This window comes from Phocoena sinus, chromosome 14 (assembly GCF_008692025.1).
Source record: "Phocoena sinus isolate mPhoSin1 chromosome 14, mPhoSin1.pri, whole genome shotgun sequence".
Lineage (NCBI taxonomy): Eukaryota > Metazoa > Chordata > Mammalia > Artiodactyla > Phocoenidae > Phocoena > Phocoena sinus.
The window spans coordinates 82617347-82631027 of record NC_045776.1 but is presented as its reverse complement, the minus strand read 5'-3'; the positions used below and the strand labels follow the sequence as shown (position 1 = coordinate 82631027).

General features: G+C 44.8%; 1 protein-coding gene and 1 pseudogene across 1 annotated transcript in view; one reads left to right on the top strand and one right to left on the bottom strand.

The window, feature by feature from the left end:
- KNTC1 (kinetochore associated 1) overlaps nucleotides 1–13681 on the bottom strand; it is a 107408-nt gene that overhangs the window by 12661 nt on the left and 81066 nt on the right. Inside the window, exon 64 of the mRNA XM_032654017.1 lies at nucleotides 551–620. Coding sequence (XP_032509908.1) covers nucleotides 551–620 — 70 coding nt within the window. The remainder of the gene's footprint in view (nucleotides 1–550; nucleotides 621–13681) is intronic.
- On the top strand, nucleotides 268–457 carry LOC116764969 (annotated as a pseudogene).

The window sequence follows — 13681 nt, the reverse complement described above, 5'->3', positions numbered from 1 at the left end:
AAATTATTTCAGCCAAACCTCAGAGACTGGTGAGTGGGGGTGGGGAGGTAAAGGGTCTCATATGTCTCATTGGGGAAGACGGGAAAGGAAAGGAGGAGAGGGAGGAAGTGAAAGTGTTCTAAAGGTCTCATCTCGGAGGGATGAGGGAGAAGGGGAGGAAACAGATCTAGGAGCTGGGAGGACAGTGCACTTCAGTGTGGGACATGGTGAGTTATAGGCCTCCAATGATCAGGACAAGGAAATTTGCTTTTGCCTAGTTGCAGCCAAGAAAGCAACATGGGTCACCAGCAGCTCTACTGGAGTCATCCAAAAAAAATTGGCCAGGGTTCTAGCTCTTGCCGCGCCTGCTCAAACCGGCCCAAACCGGCACAACCTGATCCAGAAATACAGCCTCAATATGTGCCGCCAGTGTCTCTGCCAGTATGGGAAGGACATCGGCTTCATGAAGCTGGACTAAGTGTGAACTTCTTGAATGGGTCATCCAGCATATCTACCTTCCTCAGAAACAATACTAACTCTTTGTATATAAAATAAAAAATTTTAAACTTACCCAAAAGACAAGGAAATTCATCATGAAGGAAATGGAGAGATCTTCTTAACCAAGCCTGGGAACTCAGAAGCTATGAAAGAAAAGATGGGTATTTGACTATGTCAACATTAAAATGTTTTATGTGACAAGGGATACCAAAAATAAAGCCAGTGCAAATGATGGAGCTGGAAAACTATTTGTAATACAAATAATAGTCACCAACTGTGGTTGACTAACTTACTGTGTGCCATGCACCATCCTATTGACTTGTATTAACTCACTGGTGTCTAGAACAACAGTATGAGGTAGGAATTATGATGTTGATCATGACTGCTACTTCCCAGAGGAGTAAACTGGGGCAAAGTTGAATGACTTGCCGAGGTCACATAGCCAGTCAGGGGCTAAGTTCTGAGGCGACCCTTGGCAGCCCGCCCCAGAAGACGATGCTCTTAATCACTTCTCTGCAGTTAAGCCAAAGTTCAGATGGATGCTATCTAAAGAGCTTTTACAAATTGACCTGAACAAGACAAACAACTAAGACAGAAATGGACTTAGATTATGAACAGCTTATTTACAGAGGAGCAAAACCAAATGGCCAACAAAAGAATGTAAAGATCTTCAAATTCAACAGTGGTCAGAAAAATGCTAATTAAAGAAGCAATAAGACATTGCATCCACTAGACTGACTGACATAACTAAAACGAGCAGTGCTCTCAAGTGCTGGCAGGAATATGGAGAAAAGGCCACTCTGGTACATGTGAAGTTCTGCAGCCATTTGGGGAAGCAATCTGGCAACATCTGTTAAAATGGAAACAAAACCCTTTGACCCATTTATCCAACTCCTGGGAATCCGTCCCAGAAAAATAAAAGTACCAATACTTAAGGACGGGAACATTGTTTTTTTGTATGTGTGGTAGGAAGCTGGCCACAAAATGAATGCCCATCAAAAGGAAAAGGGGAACGATGGAATAAATGATGCTCCATCCACCCTATACATATTTTAATAAAATAAAATCAATCCGTGTCTGCAGCCTGGCGGCCTGCTGGCCCTAAGGGCTGGCAGATGTGTTTTTGGTGAGCCAGCAGTGTTTTTATAAATTCCTGCAGGCTTCTGAGTCTATGATCCCCTGCAAATATTTCCATTAGACACAAAGTCTGCCGTCAAAAGGGCTACAGTACACAAACGTACGTGGTATATGTGTGCTATTAACCTTTCATGGGGGGGCGGGGGGAGGTGTGGGTGATGATGTGGAGAAATTGGAACCCTCATATATTGCTGGCGGGAATGCAAAATGGTGCTGCCACTGTGGAGAACAGTTTGGTGGGGCTTTGATAAGGTAAACATAGAGTTACCATAGGATCCCAGCAATTCCACTCCTATGAATATATCCAAAAGAACTGAAAAAGATGTTCAAACAAACACTTGAACACAAATGGTCATAGCAACACTATTCACGATAGCCAAAAGGTGGAAACAACCCAAATGTTTATCTACTAAATGAATGGTTAAACAAATGTGGTCCATGCATCCATACATACAATGGAATATTATTCAGCCATAGAAAGGAATGAAGTACTGATACATATACAACATGGATGAACCCCGAAAACATTATGCTGAGTGAAAGAAGCCAGAACTAAAAGGCCACGTATTTTATGATTCCGTTTATAGGAAATGTCCAAAAGAGGCAAATCCATAGAGACAGGAAGCAGATTAATGGTCTCCGGGACCTGGGGGGATGGGAGAATGGGATGTGACTGCATAATAAGGGGTTTGGGGTTTTTGTTTGGGGTGATGAAAAAGTTCTGGAACCAGACGGTGGTATTTGTTGCACAGCACTGTGAATGTATCAATAGTTAATGCCACTTTAAAATAGTTAAAATGGTGAATTTTATGTTATGTATATTTTATCACAATAAGAAAAGATTCATGGAGCGGGACAATTAGAAAAAAAGAGTCTGAAAAGGTAACTGGGGGAGGGGCAATAAAGGAAAAGGGGTTGAGAAACACTCTGGGATAAAGACTAGTCTGTGCTTCAGTATATCAAAGATCGTCAGCCTTAAAGCAAATACCTAAATAATTCACCTTTTTTTTTTTTTTTAAACAGTGACGGGGAATTCCCTGGCGGTTCGGTGGTCAGGACTTGGGGCTTTCACTGCCATGGCCCGGTTCAATCCCTGGTGGGGCAACTAAGATCCCACAAGCCGCGCAGTGTGGCCAAATAAATAAATAAAACAGTAAGACAGGAATAAAGACACAGACCTACTAGAGAATGGACTTGAGGATACGGGGAGGGGGAAGGGTAAACTGTGACAAAGTGAGAGAGAGGCATGGACATGTATACACTACCAAACGCAAGGTAGATAGCTAGTGGGAAGCAGCCGCACAGCACAGGAAGATCAGCTCGGTGCTTTGTGACCGCCTGGAAGGGTGGGATAGGGAGTGTGGGAGGGAGGGAGACGCAAGAGGGAAGAGATATGGGAACATATGTATATGTATATATAACTGATTCACTTTGTTATAAAGCAGAAACCAACACACCACTGTAAAGCAATTATACTCCAATAAAGATGTAAAAAAAAAACAGTGAGGGATCTTGTAGGCCCTTGAGGCAAATCACCCTCCTTTTCTGTTTCTAACCCAGGATTTGGGGTGTGTTCTTTCACAGCCCGCAAGGATTTGAGCTTAATCACTGTTTCTTGTCCAACTTTTGTCTGACTCTGTGTCACTTGGGACCTTCTGGGTTACCTGGGGTAACGCACGTTATGTAAGCAACCGAAGTAAGTTTGCTCAGGAAACTGTCAAGCCTTGTGCTGGCCTGGACCATACTGTCTTAAGCCAAGTCCAAATACCATCTGATAGAAGCTGCATCGTTACTTTATACGCCACGAAGACAGGAAAAGAATGTGCACCCACTATGGCAAACTTCTTATCACTTTAAAATTTCAATGGATACTTGTCACTCTTGTGCATATATTAAAAGGACAACGGAAATAAGTTGACTAAGGTGTTCCTACAATGTCTTCCTGCTTAGAATCTGACTCTTCTCATAACTTTTCGAAGCAGTCACACTGAGGTCTGTGTTTTTCACTCACCATCGTCCTCTGTGCCTTGAGAATGATGGTGATACTGCATTTCTCTCTTTTTTAAAAAAATGTATTTATTATTAAAAAAATGTATTTATTTTTATTTTTGGCTGCGTTGGGTCTTTGCTGCTGCGCGCAGGCTTTCTCTAGTTGCGGCGAGCAGGGACTACTCTTCCTTGTGGTGTGAGGGCTTCTCATTGCGGTAGCTTCTCTGCACGGGCTCTAGGCACCTGGGCTTCAGTAGTTGTGGCACGTGGGCTCAGTAGTTGTGGCTCGTGGGCTCTAGAGAGCAGGCTCAGTAGTTGTGGCGTATGGGCTTAGTTGCTCTGCGGCATGTGGGATCTTCCCGGGCCAGAGCTCGAATCCGCGTCTCCTGCATTGGCAGGCGGATTCTTAACCACTGCGCCACCTGGAGAGCCCGATGTTGCATTTCTTAAAAGACTGAAAAGCCGTTGGCATTGGGTTCTTGTGCCGGCTCAGGAATCATGCAGGGGAGCCTCCTTTTGACTCCTCCAATGGCAATGTTGCTATACATGTCTGATCCTCTTCTTGCCTCATCTCTTCTCCAACTCCTGTGTTCTTAGGAGTGAAAAAAGTGCTCCACTGTTTCCCGGAGCCATCGACACCCATCCTGGCGCTTTGGACCCCTGTGCTTTTGGCGCTCACCTTCCTGCAGGCAAAATCGTCACTCCAGGATTGCTGCCCCCACAGCAGCAAGAATTAAGACACCAGCTATTGTTAGACACAGTCCAAGACGTTAAACGTCATGAAAAACAAAGGATACATTTAATTTAATTTTTTCGACTTTATTTTATATTGGAGTATAGTTGATTAACAGTGTTGTGTTAGGGACTTCCCTGGTGGCACAGGGGTTAAGAATCTGCCTGCCAATGCAGGGGACACGGGTTTGAGACCTGGTCCGGGAAGATCCCACATGCCGCGGAGCAACTAAACCCATGCGCCACAACTACCGAACTTGCGCTCTAGAGCCTGTGAGCCACAACTACTGAGTCCACGAGTGACAACTACTAGAGCCCACGCACCTAGATCCCGTGCTCTGCAGTGAGAAGCCACCGCAACGAGAAGCCCATGCACCGCAATGAAGAGGAGCCCCCGCTCACCGCAACTGGAGAAAGCCCGCGTGCAGCAGCGAAGACCCGATGCAGCCAAAAATAAATAAATAAATAAAATTAAAAAACAATGTTGTGTTAGTTTCAGGTGTACAGCAAAGTGGTTCAGTTATACATATACCTGTGTCTATTCTTTTTCAAATTCTTTTCCCATTTAGGTTGTTACACAATATTGAGCAGGGTTCAAAAGATGCATTTTTGCTTACATCGATGAAAATGGTATGCCAGGAAAGAGAAGCTCTAGAATTGTCCCCATTCTCATGATGTGGCCTCAGTTGGTCGTTGCTCTGACTTCTGTCTTCTTTGGGGGTCTCTTGGCTTCTGCCCAACTCCAACGGAGGTGTTTATTTCTTGCATATCTTGCTTGGGTCCAGACTTCCATAAAGAGAGGACCCGACTGGATCGTTGTCACTGTCCAGCATCTTCCCTGACATGACTGGATCTAATAGTCATTATCCAATGGGAGTGGGTTGAATGGTGATCCTCAAAAAGATATGTTCACGGGCTTCCCTGGTGGCGCAGTGGTTGAGAGTCGGCCTGCCAATGCAGGGGACACGGGTTCGTGCCCCGGTCCGGGAAGATCCCACATGCCGCGGAGCGGCTAGGCCCGTGAGCCATGGTCACTGAGCCTGCTCGTCGGAGCCTGTGCTCTGCAATGGGAGAGGCCACAACAGTGAGAGGCCCACATACCGCAAAAACAAAAAAACAAAAAAACAAGATACGTTCATGGATTAATCCCAGAACCTTAACTTGTGAATGTTCCCTTATTTGGAAAAAGGGTCTTTGCAAATACGATTAAATTTAGGATCCCAAGATAAGATCATCCTGGATTATCTGGATAAGCCTTAAATCCAATGACAAGCATCCTTAAAAGAGACACAGAGAGGAGAAGGCCATGTGAAGACAGAGGAAGAGACCGGAGTGATGCAGCCACAAGTCAAGAAACAGCTAGGGGCACCAGAGCTACAAGAGGCAAGGAAGGGTCCTCCCCTAGAGCCTTCAGAGGGAGTGTGGCCCTGCCAACATCTCAATTTCAGACTTTTGGCCTCCAGAACTGTCAGAGAATAAATTCCTGTTGTTTTTTTTTGTTTGTTTGTATTTTTTTTGCAGTATGTGGGCCTCTCACTGTTGTGGCCTCTCCCGTTGCGGAGCACAGGCTCCAGACGCGCAGGCCCAGCGGCCATGGTTCACGGGCCCAGCCGCTCCGCGGCATGTGGGATCTTCCCGGACCGGGGCACGAACCCATGTCCCCTGCATCGGCAGGCGGACTCTCAACCACTGCGCCACCAGGGAAGCCCCAATTTCTGTTGTTTTAAAGCACCAAGTGTAGGGTCTTCCCTGGTGATCCAGTGGCTAAGACTCCGTGCTCCCAATGTAGGGGGCCCCACTTTGATCCCTGGTCAGGGAACTAGATCCCACATGCTGCCTCAACTAAAAGATCCCGGGTGCTGCAACAAAGACGTGGAGCAGTCAAACAAATAAATAAATATTAAAAATAAATAAAAAGTGAAGCACCAAGCGTGTGGTAATTTGTTATAGCAGCCCCAGGAAACTAATAGGCAGTATGGAGTGCCTTTTTGAGCAAAGTGTATGTACCAGGCCAGCTGACAGCTGTCAATCAACCAGTGGATGGCTCCCCTGGGCTGGTCTAGTCAATTGAAGCTCAAACGGTGACATGACACGGTGCTCAAGCCATGGGCTTCTCTCTCAGCACAGCACAGAGTGACACGAGGACTGCAATTCGATTTTTAAAAACTTCCCCACTCTAGCCTTTATGGGTCTAAAACAATCCTTTGTTTTCAAACCTAGTATTATCTTTCTCATAAACATTCAGTTGAAAACAAATTAATCCCCATAATGCTCTAGGTGGTGTCCCTGGAGCCTGCACTTGGCCTTGCTGGCTAATTGAGGGACTTCAGCGACACTGGCTGATGTCACTGCTTTCCCTTAACCACTCATTGCAGGGAACTGCTGCAGTCTTTCCTTGTGTCTATTGTCATGGAGGATCCAATCAGAACACTTCCTCTCTTCCACACTTTCATTGTACCCTGTGCTTTTTTTTTCTTCATCACATTTATCACAATATTAATTTTAAAATGATCTGCATAACCCCAGTGTTCATAAGTGACCATCAACAGACGAATAGATGGAGAAGATATTACATATATACACACACACACAGTAGAATACTACTCAGTCATAAAAAGGAAAAAATCTTGCCATAACAAAAAAAGATGCAAACTCACAGAGCACAAACTAGTGGTTACCAGAGGGGAGCGGGAAGGGGGGGAGGGGAAATACAGGGGTAGGGGAGTAAAAGATACAAAATATTAGGTATAAAATAAGCTACAGGGATATATTGTACATCACAGGGAATATTGCCAGTATTTTATAGTAACTATAAATGGAGTATAACCTTTAAAAATTGTGAATCACTACATTGTACACTTGTAACTTATAGCAACTATACTTCAATTTAAAAAAAGAAAAAAGTAATTATTGATAGATAAAAATAAATGAATAAAATGAGCTGCAGAATTATTTGTTTAACCTCAATCTCCTCCACCACACTGTTAGCTCCATGAGGACAGGAGCTAAGGCTCTCTGTCTTACCGTCATCTCCCGACTGCCTTGCCCAGTGCCTGACACATAGTAGACACACAAGGAAAGTAGACACACAAGGAATATTTGTGGAATAGACAAAGAAATGAATTCCATACGGCTTGGTGGTGGAGGCAAAGGCAAATCTGGGTACACAAACCAGAATCTAGACAACTTTAAATAAATGGGAGTTCCTTGAAACACATTCCCAGTGTTTCAAAGGTGCCATAAGGAAAGCACACCCTGGATCCACCAGGGTCCTTCCTTTAGTATATTTTAAGAGCTTCCATTTCACACAGGCTTCATCGTCTGACATGCTGTTTGTCATGACCTTACTTCCCACACTTCCTCCTTAAGACAGATGTTTGCAGAACAAACAATCCCCAAAGGAAAGCTTGCTTGGCAGGTAGAACAGTATGGTTCACACCCTTGAACAGAATACAAATTGATCTCACAATACGGGGAGGGGTGGTTGACAGAGAACTTGGCTACCTGTGTCATGACATTCACACTCAAGGTCACCATCTCCTGAAAATGGCCCTCTTCCAAGTGACCATGCCCTTCAGAGGTGATTGGGTTCTCACCCAGCTTCAGGGTGTGAATCTTGATTAGTTTTAGCCAGTCGTGGTGGTTTCACTCTCCTTGCCAAGACATTGCTGTAGGCTCAGAGATGTGACACAATTCTGACCTATAGGATGTGAGGGGAAGTCTAGGGATGTGTTTCAGAAAATTTTCTAGTAATTCCATTCCTAGGTATATGTCCCGGAGAACTGAAGATCAGTTACTTAAATCAGTACATGTACAGGCACGTTCATAGCAGCACTGTTAGATAGAAAGAGCCGAAACATCCATCAGCAGCTGAATGGATAAACTCAATGCGGCATACCCACGCAATGGACTCTCAGAAAAAGGAACGAAGTACTGATGCATGCTACAATGTGGATGGACCTCGAACACATTAGATGAAGTGAAAAAAGCCACAGAAAAGGCCACGTACTGGGACTTCCCTGGCGGTCCAGTGGTTAGGACTCCGCGCTTCTTCCACTGCAGTGGGACACAGGTTCGACCTCTGGCTGGGGAACTAAGATCCACGTGATGCGCAGCCTGGCCAAAAGGAAAAAAGGCCCCGTATTGTATGATTCCAATGTCCAGAATAGGCAAATCCTTAGAGACAGAAAGATTAGGGGTTTCTCAGGAATCGGAGGGGAGGGAGAGAGGAATGGCTGTTTAGTGGGTATGAGCTCTCCTCTGCAGGGTAATGCAAATGTTTTGGAACTCAATAGAGATGGTGGCTGCAAACACTGTGAAGGTACTAAATGCCACTGAATCGTTTACTTATAAAATGGTTAATTTTATGTCGCGTGAATTTCACCTCAAATGCAAAAAAAAGACCTTTGGAAATTCTTGCCTAAGGATGTAATGTTTGGAGGAGCTGAGGCCCGCCACCCCCACCCCCCCCTTTTTTTTTTTTTTTTTTTTTTTTTTTTTTTTGCGGTACGCGGGCCTCTCACTGCTGTGGCCTCTCCCGCTGCGGAGCACAGGCTCCGGACGCACAGGTTCAGCGGCCATGGCTCACAGGCCCAGCCACTCCGTGGTGTGTGGGATCTTCCCAGACCGGGGCACGAACCCGTGTCCCCTGCATCGGCAGGCTGACTCTCAACCACTGCGCCACCAGGGAAGCACCGCCCCCCCCCACCCCCTTTAAAAAAATTTTTTTTGGTCGCACCACGGCATGCGGGGTCTCCCCCTGCAGTGGAAGCATGGAAGTCCCAGCTGAGTCCTTTTGTGAGGAAACAAGCTAAGGCCAAACCAGTACATTAAAGGATGGCTGAGTGGAAAGATGGAAAGAACCTGGGCTCAATTACATCATTGGCAAGTTCTGGGAACTCAATATCTGAACTTCTGATTATGCAAGATAGTAAATGCCCTCTTTACTTAAAGCCAGCTCTAGTTAGGTTTTTTATTACTGGCAGCCAAAAGACTCCAAAGAAGGTTCTGAAAAATCAAGGCAAAGGTACTGATTTTATCCAAATGGGAGCAAGAATCACACGACTAACAGTAGCCATGTTCGTGCGTCTCTCCCTGGAGAGAAAAGATAGCATAATGAGTTGCTACAGCTAAAGTGAAAGAAACAAACCTTTTCAGCTTGTAGGTAGACAGCTAATGATAAAGAATTCTCAAGTGCAGTTAAATCTCAGGGTTAGGTAAGGAGTATGTGTATGTGCGTGTGTGTGTGTGTGTGTGTGTGTGTGTGTGAGATTCCCCAAGATGAACCCAGGTCTCATGCTGTCTCAAGCCAATCTTAGTATTTCAAAAACAGGGAAGGACTAGCTTTAGGTGCTATATGTAAATAATTATAGGATTGTCAGCTCTGCGTACTGCAGGCAAGATGCAATCGCTAGCCACACCACTGAGTTTGTGTGGCTTCTCTCGGGCTTTGAGAGCTTAGCAGAGCACTGAAATGTGACCAAACGTTGTGAAAAACTCATGCTTTCTCTGTGTGAAATGTCAATTCTATGCGGTGAAAGTGAGCACTTCCCTTTTCAAAGTCAGGTTGACTTTTCTGAATCACTAGGCTGTGACTGGGAGAAAGCAGAGGAAGATAGAAGTGGATCCCTCTCCACCCCCTTTCCCTCAATTTTCTGTGGTTCTGGAAAGTTCTGGCACCTGTTGGGCTGCACCCCACAGGCCAACAAGCCCTGTGCTTCCCCAGCTTCAACAGCCTGGAGTCAGCTACAGATATATCAATGGTTCAATGGATGGGGGAGCTTACACATCTGAAGCAAAGTCCTAGAGCGACACCCCACCTGTGCAGCGGTCGGTGGGCAGGACATGGTGGCGGTCTTCGCTCCTGGGGGGCAGGGGAGGTTACCAGTTATAGGAGAATTGACCTCACGTGGGCTCATTAGTTGCCAGGGAAACTAGCCAAGGGACACGCCCCTCACCGCCCCTTTATTCCTCTTTCCACTAGCTGGGGCCTGGGACAAGTACTTAGGAAGGTCAGTCCTGTGCGTAGGGTGTAGGTGAAGCAGGCACTGGTCGGGCAGGGGATGGACAGAGAGAAAGAGAACAGCCGTGGTCAGTGGCCTGATCATACACAGCCTTGTCCGTTTCCTGCTCTACTCCACAGACAGAAAGCTTTCAGAAAAAGGATAATGCAGCTGGATGGGCTTTTATAAGGGCGTTTAAGGGCTAATATTAGGGATTAATAATTGAAGTGTGGTTGGATTTGATCTTTCTCTTACTATATGTCTTGGCACTTAGTCCTAAGTCATTGTGTAATGTGTAAACTATTAAAATAAATGACTTAAGTCGCCTACGGTAAAAACCTGTTTCACAGCTGATGGATTAAGGGAACCAGGTCCTTCACCCATGCTGATTCAGGTGCTATATTTGTCTATAAATGTTGCAGGGCCTTAGCCATGATGGAAATTAATTAGGATGTATTCCTCTGAGAATCTCTAATAGGGACATGGAGTTACCTTCCTCTCTGTCTTCACATCTTGGTTGTTTTTTATTGACTCAGCTGGGATTTCATATATTCAATGGGTCTTCTCTCTAAAGACGTGAGCTGTTTATTCAAGAAGTCTTGAATCGCCTGGAATGTGAGGTATTTCCAAAACAATGAGTAAGTGTGCTTAAATAAAAGGAAACAAAACAGAATCCTGCCGACTTTCAGAGTGTGGACATTGAGTTAAATCTAAACTACTGCCAAGGTCCTTTGGGGCTCTGCTTATGAGCCAGCTGCAAAGAAAGGGAAAGGAAAGAGGAATAAAAAATTGGCTTTTGAGACTTGCCCTGCTGGTTACTTGTATCCACTTTTGAAAGCTGTTGATTCTTTAGCTTTTCTGTAGATTTAATGGGATAGTTACAGGAGACGGATGACGGTGAGAGTGGCACACCACTGTGAATGTACTTAGTGCCACTGAACTGTACAGTTAAATATGGTTAAAATAGTATGTTTTATATCATGTGACTTTTATCACACACATACACACACACACACACACACACACACACACACACACAAAATGGGATAGTTAAAATGCACATGAGATTGGGTAACACGGCCAAAACCACAGGATCCAGAGCGGAGGGCTAGGTTCTGGTTTAAAAACCTGAAAAACTGAACTCTGTAATCACCAAGGAGGAAAACATTAGTGAAACATACATTGTTTACTAATTAGAATCAGGGATGAAAATAAGTAAACACTTAGTCATAAAAATCAGAAGGAGGTTGTCATCACCTTTCAAAAGAATATGGTTCCTATATTATTCAGCCCTAAAAAGGAAGGAAATTCTAACATGTGTTACAACATGGATGCAGCCAGAGGCATTACGCTGAGTGAACTAAGCCAGTCACAAAAGGACAAATACTGTATGAGTCCATTTAACAGGAGTTCCCTAGAGTAGTTAAATTCATAGAGACACGAGTAGAATTGTGGTTACCAGGGGCTGGGGAAATGGGGAGTTATTGCTTAACGGGGACAGAGTTTTAGTTTTGCAAGATAGAAAATTCTGGAGCAGGATGGTGGGGATGGTTGCCAAACAGTGTGAAAGTATTTAATGCCACTGAACTGCACACTTTAAAATGGGTAAGATGGTAAATTTTATGTGTATTTTACCACGAATAAGATTTTTTCTTTAATGGAAAAAGAAGAAAGAACATAGTTCCTAATCTATACTGGGAATGTTTTGTGTCTTGATTTGGGTGTTTATTACATAGACACGTTGTCTTTGTGAAAATCCATGACGATTTCCGTACTTTTCTGTACCTTAGTTTACCTCAGTTAAATTTATAAGATGAGGGCTTCCCTCGTGGTGCAGTGATTAAGAATCCGCCTGCCAATGCAGGGGACACGGGTTCTAGCCCTGGTCCAGGAAGATCCCACGTGCCACAGAGCAATTAAGCCCGTGCTCCACAACTACTGAGCCTGCGCTCTAGAGCCCACGTGCCACAACTACTGAGCCCACGTGCCACAACTACTGAAGCCGGCACGCCTAGAGCCCATGCTCCACAGCAAGAGAAGCCACCGCGGTAAGAAGCTCACGCACCGCAACGAAGAGTAGCCCCGCTTGCCACAACTAGAGAAGCAGCAATGAAGACCCAGTGCAGCCAAAAAAATTAAAAAAAAAAATTTGTAGGATGATTGTGGGACTTCTCTGGCGGTCCAGTTGGTCAGGACTCTATGCTGTCACTGTTGAGGGCCCGGGTTCGATCCCTGGTCAGGGAACTAGGATCCCACAAGCTGTGAGGCGCGGCAAAAAAAAAAAAGTATAAAATGATTGTTTCTTATCAGTGGCAAAGTAGAGAGCTCACTCTCACTTAAAGGAGTACACACTTTATCCAAAGGCAGAAGCAGTAGAATTTCAGGAGGCTGGAGTGGTTTGAAGTGTCCCCCTTACTCCCCAACCACAATATTCACGTCCACCTGGAACCTCAGAATGTGACGTTACTGGGAAATACTGTCTTTGCAGATGTAATTAAGGTAAGGATTAAAATGAGATCCTACAGGATTAGGGTGGGCCCTAAATCCAATGACAAGTGTCCTTATAAGAGACAGAAAAGGGGAATTCCCTGGTTAGTGGTTAGGACTCGCTTTCACTGCCAGGCCCAGTTGGAGAAGTAAGATCCCACAAGCCGCACAGAGTTGCTATAAATACATAAATAAATAAATAAATAAAAGAAAAGGACAGAGAGACACACGGAGCGGGCCATGTGTTGATGGAGATAGAGACTGGAGTGATGCTGTCACAAGCCAAGGAACACCTGGCACCACCAAAAGCTGGAAGAGGTAAGGAAGGATTTTCCATTAGAGACTTTGGAGGGAATGTGGTCCTGCTGACACCTTAATTTTGGACTTCTGGCCTCCAGAACCGTGGGAGAATAAGTTTCCGATGTTTTAAAACACCCAGTTAGTGGTCATTTGTTATGGCAGCCCTAGAAAATGAATACAGAGATATTTGGGGCAAATAGAAGAGAAACTTGAGTTTTCTCCCACTGCCTTTCAAGAGACCTACCCAAGGAGGTTGGATGAAGATGATGTGATAGCATAACTTCGTCACTGGCTTTCATCCTTCTGGTTCTTTCTTCCTTTCCCTCTTAAGATCTCCTCTTTCACTCTTCCATACAACCCTCACCACTTACATTTTCTTTTCACTCTCGCTAAGCCCAGAAGTAAAATGAAAATATAGAAAAAATCCCACCAGTAAACTTGTTTGAACCAAAAGCATGGAACTTTCTGAGAAAAGGTCACCCACTAATATATCAGCATGCAGAATGCAGAATTCTTTTTTTCTTTTTTCTTTTTGGCCACGCTGCACGGCTTGTGGG